General features: G+C 48.3%; 1 protein-coding gene across 7 annotated transcripts in view; it reads right to left on the bottom strand.

The window, feature by feature from the left end:
* exoc6 (exocyst complex component 6) overlaps positions 1–21,256 on the bottom strand; it is a 139,633-nt gene that overhangs the window by 75,767 nt on the left and 42,610 nt on the right. For all 7 annotated transcript variants that reach the window (XM_036959708.1, XM_036959709.1, XM_036959710.1 and 4 more), the window contains exons 3-7: positions 15,331–15,378; positions 15,108–15,198; positions 13,234–13,279; positions 9,480–9,684; positions 1,074–1,253 (exon numbers count right to left, since the gene is read on the bottom strand). In XM_036959708.1, coding sequence (XP_036815603.1) covers positions 1,074–1,253; positions 9,480–9,684; positions 13,234–13,279; positions 15,108–15,198; positions 15,331–15,378 — 570 coding nt within the window. The remainder of the gene's footprint in view (positions 1–1,073; positions 1,254–9,479; positions 9,685–13,233; positions 13,280–15,107; positions 15,199–15,330; positions 15,379–21,256) is intronic.

Raw genomic sequence — 21,256 nt, 5'->3', positions numbered from 1 at the left:
TATCACAGGGATCTGGGCCTGTTCCCGAGAAAGTATCACAGGGATCTGGGCCTGTTCCAGAGAAAGTATCACAGGGATCTGGGCCTGTTCCAGAGAAAGTATCACAGGGATCTGGGCCTGTTCCAGAGAAAGTATCACAGGGATCTGGACCTGTTCCAGAGAAAGTATCACAGGGATCTGGGCCTGTTCCCGAGAAAGTATCACAGGGATCTGGACCTGTTCCCGAGAAAGTATCACAGGGATCTGGGCCTGTTCCCGAGAAAGTATCACAGGGATCTGGGCCTGTTCCAGAGAAAGTATCACAGGGATCTGGGCCTGTTCCAGAGAAAGTATCACAGGGATCTGGGCCTGTTCCCGAGAAAGTATCACAGGGATCTGGGCCTGTTCCCGAGAAAGTATCACAGGGATCTGGGCCTGTTCCCGAGAAAGTATCACAGGGATCTGGGCCTGTTCCAGAGAAAGTATCACAGGGATCTGGGCCTGTTCCAGAGAAAGTATCACAGGGATCTGGGCCTGTTCCAGAGAAAGTATCACAGGGATCTGGGCCTGTTCCAGAGAAAGTATCACAGGGATCTGGGCCTGTTCCAGAGAAAGTATCACAGGGATCTGGGCCTGTTCCAGAGAAAGTAGTATCACTCGCGTAGGACTCGTCAGACACGTTAAAATAAAATAAAAGGATTCTGTTAAAGGAGAAAAAGGATTCTGCCGTGGTCCTGAAGTTATTTTTGGTCATAAGAGACGATAGCGGCAACATTGTGTACAAAATAAGTTACAAACAAATGCAAATAAACAAAACAAAAAAACACAATCGATTGGGGACCTCGTAAAACGTCAGCCTTCTTCTCCGGCGCCATTGTACAATGTAGTGAACCACAGTCAGGACTCAGCCATTCACTCATTCCAACAGTTTCATGATCCCTTTGGCTTTTCTTGTAAATAATGTACAGGGTGCCTTCACATTAAGTGTGGATAACTTCAACGTGTTGTTTTAATACTGGACCAAAGAGTATGAAAAAGTACAAACTATGAAAAAGAGGTCTGAAAAGTTACTTTGAAGAAGAGTCCTCTCTCACCTCCTCCTCTGATTGGTCCTCCTCCACTCCCTCCTCCTCTGGTTGGTCTATTCCCTCCTCCGCCGCTAGGCCGTTGTGCTGCGTTGGCGTCCGGCCGTTCAGGGAGTAGACTGGCTTGGTGTAGCCCATACCACTGTCATGCTTCTGAACCACACTGTTAAACGTCCTGTGCTGCTGAGCCTGGGAGGGACAGACAACACAGTCAGACCTCTCTCCTTCTCAGAGGACACTTACAAAGCTTCCTAGCATAAGATCGGACATTTTTTGTTCATTTTCTACAATTGATTGAAGATTTTTCTTTATTTCACCTTTATTTAACCAGGTAGGTCAGTTGAGAACAAGTTCTCATTTACAACTGCGACCTGGCCAAGATAAAGCAAAGCAGTTCGACACAAACAACGACACAGAGTTACACATGGAGTAAACAAACATACAGTAGAAAATAATAATAATAATAATAATAATAATAATAATAATAATAATAATAATAATAAATATATATATATATATATATATATATATACACACACACACACACACACACACACACACAGTGTGCAAATGAGGTAGGATAAGGGAGGTAAAGGCAATAAAATAGGTCATAGTGGCGAAGTGATTATGATATAGCAATTAAACACTGGAATGGTAGATGTGCAGAAGATGAATGTGCAAGTAGAGATACTGGGGTGCAAAGGAGCACAAATACAGTATGGGGATGAGGTAGATAGATGGGCTGTTTACAGATGGGCTATGTACAGGTGCAGTGATCTGTGAGCTGCTCTGACAGCTGGTGCTTAAAGCTAGTGAGGGAGATGGGCAGCAGAGAACTGGAAGGAAAGACGACCAAAGAAAGAATTGGCTTTGGGGGTGACCAGTGAAATATACCTGCTGGAGCACGTGCTACTGGTGGGTGCTGCTACCGGTGACCAGTGAGCTGAGACAAGGCAGGGCTTTACCTAGCTAGACTTGTAGATAACCTGTAGCCAGTGGATTTGGCGACAAGTATGAAGCGAGGGCCAGCCAACGAGAGTGTACAGGTCGCAGTGGTGGGTAGTATATGGGCTTTGGTGACAAAACGGATGGCACTGTGATAGACTGCATTCAATTTGTTGAGTAGTGTTGGATGATATTTTGTAAATGACATCGCCGATGTTGAGGATCGGTAGGATGGTCAGTTTTACGAGGGTCTGTTTGGCAGCATCAGTGAAGGATGCTTTGTTGCGAAACAGGAAGTCGATTCTAGATTTAATTTTGGAGTGGAGATGCTTAATGTGAGTCTGGAAGGAGAGTTTACAGTCTAACCAGACACCTAGGTATTTGTGGTTGTCCACATATTCTAAGTCAGAGCCATCCAGAGTAGTGATGCTGGACTGGCAAGCAGGTGCGGGCAGCGATTGGTTGAAGAGCAGGAATTTAGTTTTACTTGCATTTAAGAGCAGTTGCAGGCCACAGAAGGAGAGTTGTATGGCATTGAAGCTCGTCTGGAGGTCAGTTAACACAGTGTCCAAAGGGCCAGTCTCATACCTGTTTAGTACCTGTACTCTGCCTGTTTCTATATAATAACAACGTCTCTTACCTGTTTAGCACCTGTACTCTGCCTGTTTGTATATAATAACAACAACGTCTCATACCTGTTTAGTACCTGTACTCTGCCTGTTTCTATATAATAACAACAACAACGTCTCATACCTGTTTAGTACCTGTACTCTGCCTGTTTCTATATAATAACAACGTCTCTTACCTGTTTAGCACCTGTACTCTGCCTGTTTGTATATAATAACAACAACGTCTCATACCTGTTTAGTACCTGTACTCTGCCTGTTTCTATATAATAACAACAACAACGTCTCATACCTGTTTAGTACCTGTACTCTGCCTGTTTCTATATAATAACAACGTCTCTTACCTGTTTAGCACCTGTACTCTGCCTGTTTCTATATAATAACAACAACGTCTCATACCTGTTTAGTACCTGTACTCTGCCTGTTTCTATATAATAACAACAACGTCTCATACCTGTTTAGTACCTGTACTCTGCCTGTTTCTATATAATAACAACAACAACGTCTCATACCTGTTTAGTACCTGTACTCTGCCTGTTTCTATATAACAACAACAACAACAACAACGTCTCATACCTGTTTAGTACCTGTACTCTGCCTGTTTCTATATAACAACAACAACAACAACGTCTCATACCTGTTTAGTACCTGTACTCTGCCTGTTTCTATATAACAACAACAACAACAACGTCTCATACCTGTTTAGTACCTGTACTCTGCCTGTTTCTATATAATAACAACGTCTCTTACCTGTTTAGTATCTGTACTCTGCCTGTTTCTATATAATAACAACGTCTCATACCTGTTTAGTACCTGTACTCTGCCTGTTTCTATATAATAACAACAACAACGTCTCATACTGATTTTGATTAATCCCCTCTACCACACGGAACCCCACTAATCTACTGACCGAACGCAAGAGGTGGCTAACAACAGACTCCATCCTATGCTAGCTTGCTACCGGTTGGCTTGGCTAGCTGTCTAAATCGCCGTCCCCCTAAACCAACCTCTCCACTCACTGGACCCTTTTGATCACTCGACTAAGCATGCCTCTCCTTAATGTCAATATGTCTTGTCCATTGCTGTTCTGGTTAGTGTTTATTGGCTTATTTCACTGTAGAGCCTCTAGTCCTGCTCACTATACCTTATCCAACCTATTAGTTCCACCACCCACACATGCAATGACATCTCCTGGTTTCAATGATGTTTCTAGAGACAATATCTCTCTCTTCATCACTCAATACCTAGGTTTACCTCCACTGTATTCACATCCTACCTTACCTTTGTCTGTACATTATACCTTGATGCTATTTTATCGCCCCCAGAAACCTCCTTTTACTCTCTGTTCCAGACGTTCTAGACGACCAATTCTTATTGCTTTTAGTCGCACCCTTATTCTACTCCTCCTATGTTCCTCTGGCGATGTAGAGGTGAATCCAGGCCCTGCAGTGCCTAGCTCCACTCCTATTCCCCAGGCGCTCTCTTTTGACGACTTCTGTAACCGTAATAGCCTTGGTTTCATGCATGTTAACATTAGAAGCCTCCTCCCTAAGTTTGTTCTATTCACTGCTTTAGCACACTCTGCCAACCCGGATGTTCTAGCTGTGTCTGAATCCTGGCTTAGGAAGACCACCAAAAATTCAGACATTTTAATTCCAAACTACAACATTTTCAGACAAGATAGAACTGCCAAAGGGGGCGGTGTTGCAATTTACTGCAAAGATAGCCTGCAGAGTTCTGTCCTACTATCCAGGTCTGTACCCAAACAATTTGAACTTCTACTTTTAAAAATCCACCTTTCTAAAAACAAGTCTCTCACCGTTGCCGCCTGCTATAGACCACCCTCTGCCCCCAGCTGTGCTCTGGACACCATATGTGAACTGATTGCCCCCCATCTATCTTCAGAGCTCGTGCTGCTAGGCGACCTAAACTGGAACATGCTTAACACCCCAGCCATCCTACAATCTAAACTTGATGCCCTCAATCTCACACAAATTATCAATGAACCTACCAGGTACCTCCCCAAAGCCTTAAACACGGGCACCCTCATAGATATCATCCTAACCAACTTCCCCTCTAAATACACCTCTGCTGTCTTCAACCAAGATCTCAGCGATCACTGCCTCATTGCCTGCATCCGTAATGGGTCAGCGGTCAAACGACCTCCTCTCATCACTGTAAAACGCTCCCTGAAACACTTCAGCGAGCAGGCCTTTCTAATCGACCTGGCCGGGGTATCCTGGAAGGATATTGACCTCATCCCGTCAGTAGAGGATGCCTGGATATTTTTTAAAAATGCCTTCCTAACCATCTTAAATAAACATGCCCCATTCAAGAAATTTAGAACCAGGAACAGATATAGCCCTTGGTTCTCCCCAGACCTGACTGCCCTTAATCAACACAAAAACGTCCTATGGCGTTCTGCATTAGCATCGAACAGCCCCCGTGATATGCAGCTGTTCAGGGAAGCTAGAAACCATTATACACAGGCAGTTAGAAAAGCCAAGGCTAGCTTTTTCAAGCAGAAATTTGCTTCTTGCAACACTAACTCAAAAAAGTTCTGGGACACTGTAAAGTCCATGGAGAATAAGAACACCTCCTCCCAGCTGCCCACTGCACTGAAGATAGGAAACACTGTCACCACTGATAAATCCACCATAATTGAAAATTTCAATAAGCATTTTTCTACTGCTGGCCATGCTTTCCACCTGGCTACTCCTACCCCTGTCAACAGCACTGCACCCCCAACAGCAACTCGCCCAAGCCTTCCCCATTTCTCCTTCTCCCAAATCCATTCAGCTGATGTTCTGAAAGAGCTGCAAAATCTGGACCCCTACAAATCAGCCGGGCTAGACAATCTGGACCCTTTCTTTCTAAAATTATCTGCCGAAATTGTTGCCACCCCTATTACTAGCCTGTTCAACCTCTCTTTCGTGTCGTCTGAGATTCCCAAAGATTGGAAAGCAGCTGCGGTCATCCCCCTCTTCAAAGGGGGGGACACTCTTGACCCAAACTGCTACAGACCTATATCTATCCTACCATGCCTTTCTAAGGTCTTCGAAAGCCAAGTCAACAAACAGATTACCGACCATTTTGAATCTCACCATACCTTCTCTGCTATGCAATCTGGTTTCAGAGCTGGTCATGGGTGCACCTCAGCCACGCTCAAGGTCCTAAACGATATCTTAACCGCCATCGATAAGAATCATTACTGTGCAGCCGTATTCATTGATCTGGCCAAGGCTTTCGACTCTGTCAATCACCACATCCTCATCGGCAGACTCAACAGCCTTGGTTTCTCAAATGATTGCCTCGCCTGGTTCACCAACTACTTCTCTGATAGAGTTCAGTGTGTCAAATCTGAGGGTCTGTTGTCCGGACCTCTGGCAGTCTCTATGGGGGTGCCACAGGGTTCAATTCTTGGACCGACTCTCTTCTCTGTATACATCAATGAGGTCGCTCTTGCTGCTGGTGAGTCTCTGATCCACCTCTACGCAGACGACACCATTCTGTATACTTCCGGCCCTTCTTTGGACACTGTGTTAACAACCCTCCAGGCAAGCTTCAATGCCATACAACTCTCCTTCCGTGGCCTCCAACTGCTCTTAAATACAAGTAAAACTAAATGCATGCTCTTCAACCGATCACTACCTGCACCTACCCGCCTGTCCAACATCACTACTCTGGACGGCTCTGACTTAGAATACGTGGACAACTACAAATACTTAGGTGTCTGGTTAGACTGTAAACTCTCCTTCCAGACCCATATCAAACATCTCCAATCCAAAGTTAAATCTAGAATTGGCTTCCTATTTCGCAACAAAGCATCCTTCACTCATGCTGCCAAACATACCCTTGTAAAACTGACCATCCTACCAATCCTCGACTTTGGCGATGTAATTTACAAAATAGCCTCCAATACCCTACTCAACAAACTGGATGCAGTCTATCACAGTGCAATCCGTTTTGTCACCAAAGCCCCATACACTACCCACCATTGCGACCTGTACGCTCTCGTTGGCTGGCCCTCGCTTCATACTCGTCGCCAAACCCACTGGCTCCATGTCATCTACAAGACCCTGCTAGGTAAAGTCCCCCCTTATCTCAGCTCGCTGGTCACCATAGCATCTCCCACCTGTAGCACACGCTCCAGCAGGTATATCTCTCTAGTCACCCCCAAAACCAATTCTTTCTTTGGCCGCCTCTCTTTCCAGTTCTCTGCTGCCAATGACTGGAACGAACTACAAAAATCTCTGAAACTGGAAACACTTATCTCCCTCACTAGCTTTAAGCACCAACTGTCAGAGCAGCTCACAGATTACTGCACCTGTACATAGCCCACATATAATTTAGCCCTATCAACTACCTCTTTCCCAACTGTATTTAATTTATTTATTTATTTTGCTCCTTTGCACCCCATTATTTTTATTTCTACTTTGCACATTCTTCCATTGCAAAACTACCATTCCAGTGTTTTACTTGCTATATTGTATTTACCTTGCCACCAAGGCCTTTTTTTGCCTTTACCTCCCTTCTCACCTCATTTGCTCACATTGTATATAGACTTGTTTATACTTTATTATTGACTGTATGTTTGTTTTACTCCATGTGTAACTCTGTGTTGTTGTATCTGTCGAACTGCTTTGCTTTATCTTGGCCAGGTCGCAATTGTAAATGAGAACTTGTTCTCAACTTGCCTACCTGGTTAAATAAAGGTAAAATAAAAAATAAAAATAAATAAATAAAATAAATACCTGTTTAGTATCTGTACTCTGCCTGTTTCTATATAATAACAACGTCTCATACCTGTTTAGTACCTGTACTCTGCCTGTTTCTATATAATAACAACAACAACGTCTCATACCTGTTTAGTATCTGTACTCTGCCTGTTTCTATATAATAACAACAACAACAACGTCTCATACCTGTTTAGTACCTGTACTCTGCCTGTTTCTATATAACAACAACAACGTCTCTTACCTGTTTAGTATCTGTACTCTGCCTGTTTCTATATAATAACAACAACAACGTCTCTTACCTGTTTAGTACCTGTACTCTGCCTGTTTCTATATAATAACAACAACGTCTCATACCTGTTTAGTACCTGTACTCTGCCTGTTTCTATATAATAACAACAACAACGTCTCTTACCTGTTTAGTACCTGTACTCTGCCTGTTTCTATATAACAACAACAACGTCTCATACCTGTTTAGTACCTGTACTCTGCCTGTTTCTATATAATAACAACAACAACGTCTCATACCTGTTTAGTACCTGTACTCTGCCTGTTTCTATATAATAACAACGTCTCTTACCTGTTTAGCACCTGTACTCTGCCTGTTTCTATATAATAACAACAACGTCTCATACCTGTTTAGTACCTGTACTCTGCCTGTTTCTATATAATAACAACAACAACGTCTCATACCTGTTTAGTACCTGTACTCTGCCTGTTTCTATATAACAACAACAACAACAACGTCTCATACCTGTTTAGTACCTGTACTCTGCCTGTTTCTATATAATAACAACAACGTCTCATACCTGTTTAGTACCTGTACTCTGCCTGTTTCTATATAATAACAACAACAACGTCTCATACCTGTTTAGTACCTGTACTCTGCCTGTTTCTATATAACAACAACAACAACAACGTCTCATACCTGTTTAGTACCTGTACTCTGCCTGTTTCTATATAATAACAACAACAACGTCTCATACCTGTTTAGCACCTGTACTCTGCCTGTTTCTATATAATAACAACATCTCTTACCTGTTTAGTATCTGTACTCTGCCTGTTTCTATATAATAACAACAACGTCTCATACCTGTTTAGTACCTGTACTCTGCCTGTTTCTATATAATAACAACGTCTCATACCTGTTTAGCACCTGTACTCTGCCTGTTTCTATATAATAACAACAACGTCTCATACCTGTTTAGTATCTGTACTCTGCCTGTTTCTATATAATAACAATAACAACAACGTCTCATACCTGTTTAGCACCTGTACTCTGCCTGTTTCTATATAATAACAACAACGTCTCATACCTGTTTAGTACCTGTACTCTGCCTGTTTCTATATAATAACAACAACGTCTCTTACCTGTTTAGTATCTGTACTCTGCCTGTTTCTATATAATAACAACAACAACGTCTCATACCTGTTTAGTACCTGTACTCTGCCTGTTTCTATATAATAACAACAACGTCTCATACCTGTTTAGTACCTGTACTCTGCCTGTTTCTATATAACAACAACGTCTCATACCTGTTTAGTACCTGTACTCTGCCTGTTTCTATATAATAACAACGTCTCATACCTGTTTAGTACCTGTACTCTGCCTGTTTCTATATAACAACAACGTCTCATACCTGTTTAGTACCTGTACTCTGCCTGTTTCTATATAATAACGTCTCATACCTGTTTAGTACCTGTACTCTGCCTGTTTCTATATAACAACAACGTCTCATACCTGTTTAGTACCTGTACTCTGCCTGTTTCTATATAACAACAACGTCTCATACCTGTTTAGTACCTGTACTCTGCCTGTTTCTATATAACAACATCTCATACCTGTTTAGTACCTGTACTCTGCCTGTTTCTATATAACAACAACGTCTCATACCTGTTTAGTACCTGTACTCTGCCTGTTTCTATATAACAACAACGTCTCATACCTGTTTAGTACCTGTACTCTGCCTGTTTCTATATAACAACAACGTCTCATACCTGTTTAGTACCTGTACTCTGCCTGTTTCTATATAACAACAACGTCTCATACCTGTTTAGTACCTGTACTCTGCCTGTTTATATATAATAACAACAACAACGTCTCTTACCTGTTTCATGGCGGTCTCTCCGATCTTGTCCGAGTGTTTCCTGATGCTCTCCAGGAAGTCCTTGAGGTCGGACATGGAGATGTCCTTAATGTCCTCTCTGAGCTTGGGCAGGTTCTCAGCCATGATCTGACAGAAGCGGTAGCGGCTGACCCGGGGGATGTACACCTTCTCCAGCTGCTCCATGGTCTTCAACGCAGCATAGTACCTGGAACACAGATACCTGCCGTCACATCTCATCCCTCCTCTCTAGTCTGGTTGGCTTTCATACTGCTACTGTACAAATGGATCACTCTGCTGACCGAGGGTTGTATTACTGGAAACACTGCTGGATATGTTTAAGGATGATTAGATGACAGAGGACCAATGAATAATGTCTCGGTATATACGCTTGTAAGAGGGAAATGTGTGCTAGTTGAAATATACAGGATGTGGCGTCATACAGTAGATTCAGTCTTTTATCAGTGTAACAGAGTAAAGGACTGTTCATGACAAAGGCCTGGGCTGGGTGGTGTTTACTGTGGGTGGTATGACAAAGGTCTGGGCTGGGTGGTGTTTACTGTGGGTGGTATGACAAAGACCTGGGCTGGGTGGTGTTTACTGTGGGTGGTATGACAAAGACCTGGGCTGGGTGGTGTTTACTGTGGGTGGTATGACAAAGGCCTGGGCTGGGTGGTGTTTACTGTGGGTGGTATGACAAAGACCTGGGCTGGGTGGTGTTTACTGTGGGTGGTTTGACAAAGGCCTGGGCTGGGTGGTGTTTACTATGGGTGGTATGACAAAGACCTGGGCTGGGTGGTGTTTACTGTGGGTGGTATGACAAAGACCTGGGCTGGGTGGTGTTTACTGTGGGTGGTATGACAAAGGCCTGGGCTGGGTGGTGTTTACTGTGGGTGGTATGACAAAGACCTGGGCTGGGTGGTGTTTACTGTGGGTGGTATGACAAAGACCTGGGCTGGGTGGTGTTTACTGTGGGTGGTATGACAAAGACCATGGCTGGGTGGTGTTTACTGTGGGTGGTATGACAAAGACCTGGGCTGGGTGGTGTTTACTGTGGGTGGTATGACAAAGACCTGGACTGGGTGGTGTTTACTGTGAGTGGCATGACAAAGACCTGGGCTGGGTGGTGTTTACTGTGGGTGGTATGACAAAGACCTGGGCTGGGTGGTGTTTACTGTGAGTGGCATGACATGTCACAATGTTTTAACCCAGTGATGACATCACAACATAATAACCCCCCATGTCTTAACCCAGTGATGACATCACATAATAACCCCCCATGTCTTAACCCAGTGATGACATCACATAATAACCCCCCATGTCCTAACCCAGTGATGAAATCACAACATAATAACCCCCATGTCCTAACCCAGTGATGAAATCACAACATAATAACCCCCCATGTCCTAACCCAGTGATGATATCACAACATAATAACCCCCATGTCTTAACCCAGTGATGACATCACATAATAACCCCCATGTCCTAACCCAGTGATGAAATCACAACATAATAACCCCCCATGTCCTAACCCAGTGATGACATCACAACATAATAACCCCCATGTCTTAACCCAGTGATGACATCACATAATAACCCCCCATGTCTTAACCCAGTGATGACATCACATAATAACCCCCCATGTCCTAACCCAGTGATGAAATCACAACATAATAACCCCCATGTCCTAACCCAGTGATGAAATCACAACATAATAACCCCCCATGTCCTAACCCAGTGATGAAATCACAACATAATAACCCCCCATGTCCTAACCCAGTGATGACATCACAACATAATAACCCCCATGTCCTAACCCAGTGATGAAATCACAACATAATAACCCCCATGTCCTAACCCAGTGATGAAATCACAACATAATAACCCCCCATGTCCTAACCCAGTGATGATATCACAACATAATAACCCCCATGTCTTAACCCAGTGATGACATCACATAATAACCCCCATGTCCTAACCCAGTGATGAAATCACAACATAATAACCCCCCATGTCCTAACCCAGTGATGACATCACAACATAATAACCCCCATGTCTTAACCCAGTGATGACATCACATAATAACCCCCCATGTCTTAACCCAGTGATGACATCACATAATAACCCCCCATGTCCTAACCCAGTGATGAAATCACAACATAATAACCCCCATGTCCTAACCCAGTGATGAAATCACAACATAATAACCCCCCATGTCCTAACCCAGTGATGAAATCACAACATAATAACCCCCCATGTCCTAACCCAGTGATGACATCACAACATAATAACCCCCATGTCCTAACCCAGTGATGAAATCACAACATAATAACCCCCATGTCCTAACCCAGTGATGAAATCACAACATAATAACCCCCCATGTCCTAACCCAGTGATGATATCACAACATAATAACCCCCATGTCTTAACCCAGTGATGACATCACATAATAACCCCCATGTCCTAACCCAGTGATGAAATCACAACATAATAACCCCCCATGTCCTAACCCAGTGATGACATCACAACATAATAACCCCCATGTCTTAACCCAGTGATGACATCACATAATAACCCCCCATGTCTTAACCCAGTGATGACATCACATAATAACCCCCCATGTCCTAACCTTTATAATTTGTTCTGCCTAGAGGCCCCCTGAACCACCCCCAGGGGTCTGAGTAGTCCTGAAGTCCCCCCTGTGGATGGTCCCAGTACCCCAGGGGTCCTAGTAGTCCTGAAGTCCCCCCTGTGGATAGTCCCAGTACCCCAGGGGTCCTAGTAGTCCTGAAGTCCCTCCCCTGTGGATAGTCCCAGTACCCCGGGGGTCCTAGTAGTCCTGAAGTCCCCCCCCTGTGGATAGTCCCAGTACCCCAGGGGTCCTAGTAGTCCTGAAGTCCCCCCCCTGTGGATAGTCCCAGTACCCCAGGGGTCCTAGTAGTCCTGAAGTCCCCCCTGTGGATAGTCCCAGTACCCCAGGGGTCCTAGTAGTCCTGAAGTCCCCCCCCGTGGATAGTCCCAGTACCCCAGGAGTCCTAGTAGTCCTGAAGTCCCCCCCCCTGTGGATAGTCCCAGTACCCCAGGGGTCCTAGTAGTCCTGAAGCCCCCCCCCTTGTGGATAGTCCCAGTACCCCAGGGGTCCTAGTAGTCCTGAAGTCCGTCCCCCCCCTGTGGATAGTCCCAGTACCCCAGGGGTCCTAGTAGTCCTGAAGTCCCCCCTGTGGATAGTCCCAGTACCCCAGGGGTCCTAGTAGTCCTGAAGTCCCCCCTGTGGAGAGTCCCAGTACCCCGGGGGTCTTTCCAACTCTCTAACCGGCGCCTGTGACAGCAATGTTGTCTAGGCCAGCGCTGTGCTGTGAAGAAGGGCAACTGTCCTGCGTTTGAATGGTGACCTCTCCCCGTGATGTGTTGTGACTGATTAAACAGACGGTAAGCGACGGGGAAGGGTCATCACTGTCAGGTTCAGCGTGAGCTTCACTCCCCCTCTGCTTGGTTCCATTGAAATAGCTTCCATTCACAGTTTCCTTCAATCATTATTTCTGTGAATTGTTGAGAATTCTGTGACGTAAAGACAGCGTGCCTTTTGATTGTGAGCTATGTTGAGCCAGAGAGGGTTTCTAAGGAAAGCGTTAAGGTCTTACTGTCCAAAGCACCATGTTATCTAGAGAGAGGGACTTTATTGTTAATATATGGTGGTGGAGTAACATTGATGACGACAACAGTGAACATAGTGAGGAGAGTAAGGAAGTGCACGTACCTTTTGGATTCCAGCTGCTCCTTCAATTTACTGTACATTTCTAGGACTGCAAAAAGGAACAATAAGAGGGGAGAGTTAGATTTTAGAACAGAAAGAAGAGGTAGCTTTAAGAACAGAAAGAAGAGGTAGCTTTTAGAACAGAAAGAAGGGGTAGCTTTTAGAACAGAAAGAAGATAGGTAGCTTTTAGAACAGAAAGAAGATAGGTAGCTTTTAGAACAGAAAGAAGGGGTAGCTTTAAGAACAGAAAGAAGAGGTAGCTTTTAGAACAGAAAGAAGGGGTAGCTTTAAGAACAGAAAGAAGGGGTAGCTTTAAGAACAGAAAGAAGAGGTAGCTTTTAGAACAGAAAGAAGGGGTAGCTTTAAGAACAGAAAGAAGAGGTAGCTTTTAGAACAGAAAGAAGGGGTAGCTTTAAGAACAGAAAGAAGGGGTAGCTTTAAGAACAGAAAGAAGAGGTAGCTTTAAGAACAGAAAGAAGGGGTAGCTTTAAGAACAGAAAGAAGAGGTAGCTTTTAGAACAGAAAGAAGAGGTAGCTTTAAGAACAGAAAGAAGGGGTAGCTTTAAGAACAGAAAGAAGAGGTAGCTTTTAGAACAGAAAGAAGAGGTAGCTTTTAGAACAGAAAGAAGGGGTAGCTTTAAGAACAGAAAGAAGGGGTAGCTTTTAGAACAGAAAGAAGAGGTAGCTTTTAGAACAGAAAGAAGGGGTAGCTTTAAGAACAGAAAGAAGGGGTAGCTTTAAGAACAGAAAGAAGAGGTAGCTTTAATAAGGATGCTGCGAATTTTCGCAGCTTTTTGTAAAAAATTGCGCAACATTTCAAAGTCCTGCTACTCATGCCAGGAATATAGTATATGCATATGATAAGTATGTGTGTATAGAAAACACTCTGAAGTCTCTAAAACTGGTAAAATCGTTGTCTGTGGCTATAACGTAGCGTGTTTAGGAGTAAAAATCCCAGGGAAAACTGTTCACCAAAAACACAAAAAAAATATTAATCCGCCAGTAAATGTATTGTCTAAGGCGACAGAAAATAGATGACATTCCGTTTACAACGCCTACAGCTTCCACACGATGTCGCCAATACTGGCATTTCTTTGCACGTTTATCCTTGGTGGGATGACGTATAGGCACTTCCTGTCTTGGGGTGCACCCAGGAAATTATGAAAGTGAAAAAAATGGACGATGATTTCAAGACTTGCTGCTATCGAATACAGATCGCCCCGTGATCAATTTGATCGATTATTAACGTTTATTAATACCTAAAGTTGGTTTACAAAAGTCGTTTGAAGTGATTTGTAAAAGTTTATAGGCAACTTTGTTAATTTTAAAAGTGACATTGCGTCGTGTAAAGGTGCATTTTCCTTGGATCAGACGGCCTTTATAAATGGACATTTTTGGCATACTTTGAAGGATTTAATCGGGAAAAATACCCAATTGTGATGTTTATGGGACATATAGGAGTGCCAACAGAGAAGCTCGTCAAAGGTAATGAATGTTTTATATTTTATTTCTGCGTTTTGTGTAGCGCCGGCTACCACAAAATCTGTTGTTTAGGTGACGTTCTGGTATTTTGGGGGGGTGCATGCTATCAGATAATAGCTTCTCATGCTTTCGCCGAAAAGCATTTTACAAATCTGACTTGGTGGCTAGATTCACAACGAGTGTAGCTTTAATTCAGTACCTTGCATGTGTGTTTTAATGAAAGTTTGAGTTTTATCGAAAACTATAGTTGGCGCTCTGAAATTTCCGCTGATTGATGTTCCTGAACTGGGATTAGATTCTGCATCATCCTTACGAGGTTTAAGAACAGAAAGAAGAGAGGGGAGAGGTAGCTTTCAGAACACACAGTGTTTATAGATGTTATTAAATATCTCACCAGGTATACACAGCTGTAGTCTCTCCACAGTGGTAGTCATGTTCCTCTGCTGTATCCGACAGCGAATCACCTCCTCCGTTTGGGCTGTCACCTTACATAAGAGAGGTCAAAAGAGTTAAGACCTCCCCAATTACGGAGAGAGGTCAGTCAGAGGTTCTTCCTGTCTCAATATGTCCTCTAACTGACCACAGGCAACTCTGACACGGGGGACGAAGAGTCTTACCTCTCTGCCGGCGTCTTGTAGTCTTCTGTTCGTGTCGGTAACCTGGCCCTTAAATAAAAAGATCACTACTGTCAGACAACTTCCTGTCGTAGCTGCTCACCTTGTAATCAGATCAGCCTCCATGAGGGCACAGGGACAAAGGCATTTTCTGATTCAATCTGCAACGGGAACTTGGAACTGTTGGTCGGCATGGAGGCTTTTAGGCGGCGTAATAGATTATGACAGTCCTTCCCCCCAACAGATTCTGTGACAAACTTGTCAATTCTACGTTGAGGATGTTTGAACTCTACTTGTCTCTACAGGTCTTGTCAAACAATTCAATTAAACTCAATGACCCAATTGACCAGTGGGCCCTTTCCTGATAACCTCAATGAGCTCTATGTGCCATTCATTGTCTACAGTGAAAGAGCCCACTGCATTTCCTGGTAATTAAACATTGGGTTTCAGAGCTGAATACAAAACAGTCACTGGCTGGTTGATTCACAGAGTGGAGGGATCCGGAGGTAACTCAGGCTGAGTTAGAAGGGACGTAGGCAGCTGCAGGTGCAGGGGGACAGTAGGGACAGAACGACCACACAGGGAGGTTCCCACATTGCGTCTCATTAGCTCATGATAATAAGGAAGCCATTTATTCTGGGGTTAATTAAAAAGTCTCATTAATCTGTGGGAGAAAAATGGCCAGTGAGCTAGTTGATCTGCTGCAGTACCTGCTGCCCTGTTATCTGAACATGCTTCATATACTGGCTAATGATTGGTCCAGTTACAACCTTGGGTCGACCAATCAGACCATCTACTCATCTAAAGACCACTTTCAGCTGGGGAAAGAGAGTTAAAGAGAGCTGGCCTCGGTGCAGCTGGGCTGGGGGAACCTAGACCGGCTCGGTCCTGGGGGAACCTAGACCAGCTCAGTCCTGGGGGAGGCATCATTAGGTCAACCTAGACCGGCTCAGTCCTGGGGGAGCCTAGACCGGCTCAGTCCTGGGGGAGCCTAGACCGGCTCAGTACTGGGGGAGCCTAGACCGGCTCAGTACTGGGGGAGCCTAGACCGGCTCAGTCCTGGGGGAACCTAGACCGGCTCAGTCCTGGGGGAACCTAGACCGGCTCAGTCCTGGGGGAACCTAGACCGGCTCAGTCCCGGGGGAACCTAGACCGGCTCAGTCCCGGGGGAACCTAGACCGGCTCAGTCCCGGGGGAACCTAGACCGGCTCAGTCCTGGGGGAACCTAGACCGGCTCAGTCCTGGGGGAACCTAGACCGGCTCAGTCCCGGGGGAACCTAGACCGGCTCAGTCCCGGGGGAACCTAGACCGGCTCAGTCCTGGGGGAACCTAGACCGGCTCAGTCCTGGGGGAACCTAGACCAGCTCAGTCCTGGGGGAACCTAGACCGGCTCAGTCCCGGGGGAACCTAGACCGGCTCAGTCCTGGGGGAGCGAGACAGTGAATGATGTCATCTAGGAGGAGAAACCTCTCATAGTTCCTTCTCTATAAGAACAATTAAAAGGGGAAGTTCACCCATTTTGACATGTGACCTTCTTTTACGTCCTTCTGTGCTTCTAGTTGATCCCCAAAACTTTGAGGGGGGGGGATGGTGAGAGAGGGCTGGGGGGGGGGGACTGGTGAGAGAGGGCTGGGGGGGGGGAATGGTGAGAGAGGGCTGGGGGGGGGACTGGTGAGAGAGGGCTGGGGGGGGGACTGGTGAGAGAGGGCTGGGGGGGGGACTGGTGAGAGAGGGCTGGGGGGGGGACTGGTGAGAGAGGGCTGGGGGGGGACTGGTGAGAGAGGGCTGGGGGGGGGACTGGTGAGAGAGGGCTGGGGGGGGACTGGTGAGAGAGGGCTGGGGGGGGACTGGTGAGAGAGGGCTGGGGGGGGGACTGGTGAGAGAGGGCTGGGGGGGGGACTGGTGAGAGAGGGCTGGGGGGGGGGACTGGTGAGAGAGGGCTGGGGGGGGACTGGTGAGAGAGGGCTGGGGGGGGGATGGTGAGAGAGGGCTGGGGGGGGACTGGTGAGAGAGGGCTGGGGGGGGGACTGGTGAGAGAGGGCTGGGGGGGGGACTGGTGAGAGAGGGCTGGGGGGGGGGACTGGTGAGAGAGGGCTGGGGGGGGACTGGTGAGAGAGGGCTAGGGGGGGACTGGTGAGAGAGGGCTGGGGGGGGGACTGGTGAGAGAGGGCTGGGGGGGGGACTGGTGAGAGAGGGCTGGGGGGGGACTGGTGAGAGAGGGCTGGGGGGGGGACTGGTGAGAGAGGGCTGGGGGGGGGGACTGGTGAGAGAGGGCTGGGGGGGGGACTGGTGAGAGAGGGCTGGGGGGGGACTGGTGAGAGAGGGCTGGGGGGGGACTGGTGAGAGAGGGCTGGGGGGGGGGACTGGTGAGAGAGGGTTGGGGGGGGGGACTGGTGAGAGAGGGCTGGGGGGGGGACTGGTGAGAGAGGGCTGGGGGGGGGGACTGGTGAGAGAGGGCTGGGGGGGGGGGACTGGTGAGAGAGGGCTGGGGGGGGGGACTGGTGAGAGAGGGCTGGGGGGGGGGACTGGTGAGAGAGGGCTGGGGGGGGGGACTGGTGAGAGAGGGCTGGGGGGGGGGACTGGTGAGAGAGGGCTGGGGGGGGGGACTGGTGAGAGAGGGCTGGGGGGGGGACTGGTGAGAGAGGGCTGGGGGGGGACTGGTGAGAGAGGGCTGGGGGGGGGACTGGTGAGAGAGGGCTGGGGGGGGGACTGGTGAGAGAGGGCTGGGGGGGGGACTGGTGAGAGAGGGCTGGGGGGGGGACTGGTGAGAGAGGGCTGGGGGGGGGACTGGTGAGAGAGGGCTGGGGGGGGACTGGTGAGAGAGGGCTGGGGGGGGACTGGTGAGAGAGGGCTGGGGGGGGGACTGGTGAGAGAGGGCTGGGGGGGGGACTGGTGAGAGAGGGCTGGGGGGGGGGACTGGTGAGAGAGGGCTGGGGGGGGACTGGTGAGAGAGGGCTGGGGGGGGGATGGTGAGAGAGGGCTGGGGGGGGACTGGTGAGAGAGGGCTGGGGGGGGACTGGTGAGAGAGGGCTGGGGGGGGGACTGGTGAGAGAGGGCTGGGGGGGGGGACTGGTGAGAGAGGGCTGGGGGGGACTGGTGAGAGAGGGCTGGGGGGGGGGACTGGTGAGAGAGGGCTGGGGGGGGACTGGTGAGAGAGGGCTGGGGGGGGACTGGTGAGAGAGGGCTGGGGGGGACTGGTGAGAGAGGGCTGGGGGGGGGACTGGTGAGAGAGGGTTGGGGGGGGGGACTGGTGAGAGAGGGTTGGGGGGGGATGGTGAGAGAGGGCTGGGGGGGGAATGGTGAGAGAGGGCTGGGGGGGGAATGGTGAGAGAGGGCTGGGGGGGGGACTGGTGAGAGAGGGCTGGGGGGGGAATGGTGAGAGAGGGCTGAGGGGGGGACTGGTGAGAGAGGGCTGGGGGGGGGACTGGTGAGAGAGGGCTGGGGGGGGAATGGTGAGAGAGGGCTGGGGGGGGACTGGTGAGAGAGGGCTGGGGGGGGGGACTGGTGAGAGAGGGTTGGGGGGGGGGACTGGTGAGAGAGGGTTGGGGGGGGATGGTGAGAGAGGGCTGGGGGGGGAATGGTGAGAGAGGGCTGGGGGGGGAATGGTGAGAGAGGGCTGGGGGGGGAATGGTGAGAGAGGGCTGGGGGGGGGGACTGGTGAGAGAGGGCTGGGGGGGGAATGGTGAGAGAGGGCTGAGGGGGGGACTGGTGAGAGAGGGCTGGGGGGGGAATGGTGAGAGAGGGCTGGGGGGGGACTGGTGAGAGAGGGCTGGGGGGGGGGACTGGTGAGAGAGGGTTGGGGGGGATGGTGAGAGAGGGCTGGGGGGGGGACTGGTGAGAGAGGGCTGGGGGGGGAATGGTGAGAGAGGGCTGGGGGGGGACTGGTGAGAGAGGGCTGGGGGGGGGGACTGGTGAGAGAGGGTTGGGGGGGGATGGTGAGAGAGGGCTGGGGGGGGACTGGTGAGAGAGGGCTGGGGGGGGGGGACTGGTGAGAGAGGGCTGGGGGGGGACTGGTGAGAGAGGGCTGGGGGGGGACTGGTGAGAGAGGGCTGGGGGGGGGACTGGTGAGAGAGGGCTGGGGGGGGGGGACTGGTGAGAGAGGGCTGGGGGGGGACTGGTGAGAGAGGGCTGGGGGGGGGGGACTGGTGAGAGAGGGCTGGGGGGGGGGACTGGTGAGAGAGGGCTGGGGGGGGACTGGTGAGAGAGGGCTGGGGGGGGGGACTGGTGAGAGAGGGCTGGGGGGGGACTGGTGAGAGAGGGCTGGGGGGGGGACTGGTGAGAGAGGGCTGGGGGGGGGGGACTGGTGAGAGAGGGCTGGGGGGGGACTGGTGAGAGAGGGCTGGGGGGGGACTGGTGAGAGAGGGCTGGGGGGGGGACTGGTGAGAGAGGGCTGGGGGGGGGGGACTGGTGAGAGAGGGCTGGGGGGGGGGACTGGTGAGAGAGGGCTGGGGGGGGGACTGGTGAGAGAGGGCTGGGGGGGGAATGGTGAGAGAGGGCTGGGGGGGGGAATGGTGAGAGAGGGCTGGGGGGGGGAATGGTGAGAGAGGGCTGGGGGGGATGGTAAGAGAGGGCTGAGGGGGGATGCTATCGCTGGTTCAACATAGAGGTAGACTAGATAGATCCACTGATATCCCTGGTTGAACATAGAGGTAGACTAGATTGATCCACTACTATCCCTGGTTCAACATAGAGGTAGACTAGATATATCCACTACTATCCCTGGTTCAACATAGAGGTAGACTAGATAGATCCACTACTATCCCTGGTTCAACATAGAGGTAGACTAGATAGATCCACTACTATCCCTGGTTCAACATAGAGGTAGACTAGATAGATCCAACACTATCCCTGGTTCAACATAGAGGTAGACTAGACTAGATCCACTACTATCCCTGGTTCAACATAGAGGTAGAGTAGATAAATCCACTACTATCCCTGGTTGAACATAGAGGTAGACTAGATAGATGCAAAACTATCCCTGGTTCAACATAGAGGTAGACTAGATAGATCCACTACTATCCCTGGTTGAACATAGAGGTAGACTAGATAGATCCACTACTATCCCTGGTTCAACATAGAGGTAGACTAGATAGATCCACTACTATCCCTGGTTGAACATAGAGGTAGACTAGATAGATCCACTACTATCCCTGGTTCAACATAGAGGTAGACTAGATAGATCCACTACTATCCCTGGTTCAACATAGAGGTAGACTAGATTGATCCAACACTATCCCTGGTTCAACATAGAGGTAGACTAGATAGATCCACTACTATCCCTGGTTCAACATAGAGGTAGACTAGATTGATCCAACACTATCCCTGGTTCAACATAGAGGTAGACTAGATAGATACACTACTATCCCTGGTTCAACATAGAGGTAGACTAGATAGATCCACTACTATCCCTGGTTCAACATAGAGGTAGACTAGATAGATCCACTACTATCCCTGGTTCAACATAGAGGTAGACTAGATAGATCCACTACTATCCCTGGTTCAACATAGAGGTAGACTAGATAGATCCACTACTATCCCTGGTTGAACATAGAGGTAGACTAGATAGATCCACTACTATCCCTGGTTCAACATAGAGGTAGACTAGATTGATCCAACACTATCCCTGGTTCAACATAGAGGTAGACTAGATAGATCCACTACTATCCCTGGTTCAACATAGAGGTAGACTAGATAGATCCACTACTATCCCTGGTTCAACATAGAGGTAGACTAGATAGATCCACTACTATCCCTGGTTCAACATAGAGGTAGACTAGATAGATCCACTACTATCCCTGGTTCAACATAGAGGTAGACTAGATAGATCCACTACTATCCCTGGTTCAACATAGAGGTAGACTAGATAGATCCACTACTATCCCTGGTTCAACATAGAGGTAGACTAGATAGATCCACTACTATCCCTGGT

The sequence above is a fragment of the Oncorhynchus mykiss genome, chromosome 23 (genome assembly GCF_013265735.2).
Source record: "Oncorhynchus mykiss isolate Arlee chromosome 23, USDA_OmykA_1.1, whole genome shotgun sequence".
In the NCBI taxonomy this organism is placed as follows: Eukaryota; Metazoa; Chordata; class Actinopteri; order Salmoniformes; family Salmonidae; genus Oncorhynchus; species Oncorhynchus mykiss.
The sequence above is the reverse complement of the archived record's forward strand: the minus strand, read 5'-3'. Positions and strand labels throughout refer to the sequence as shown.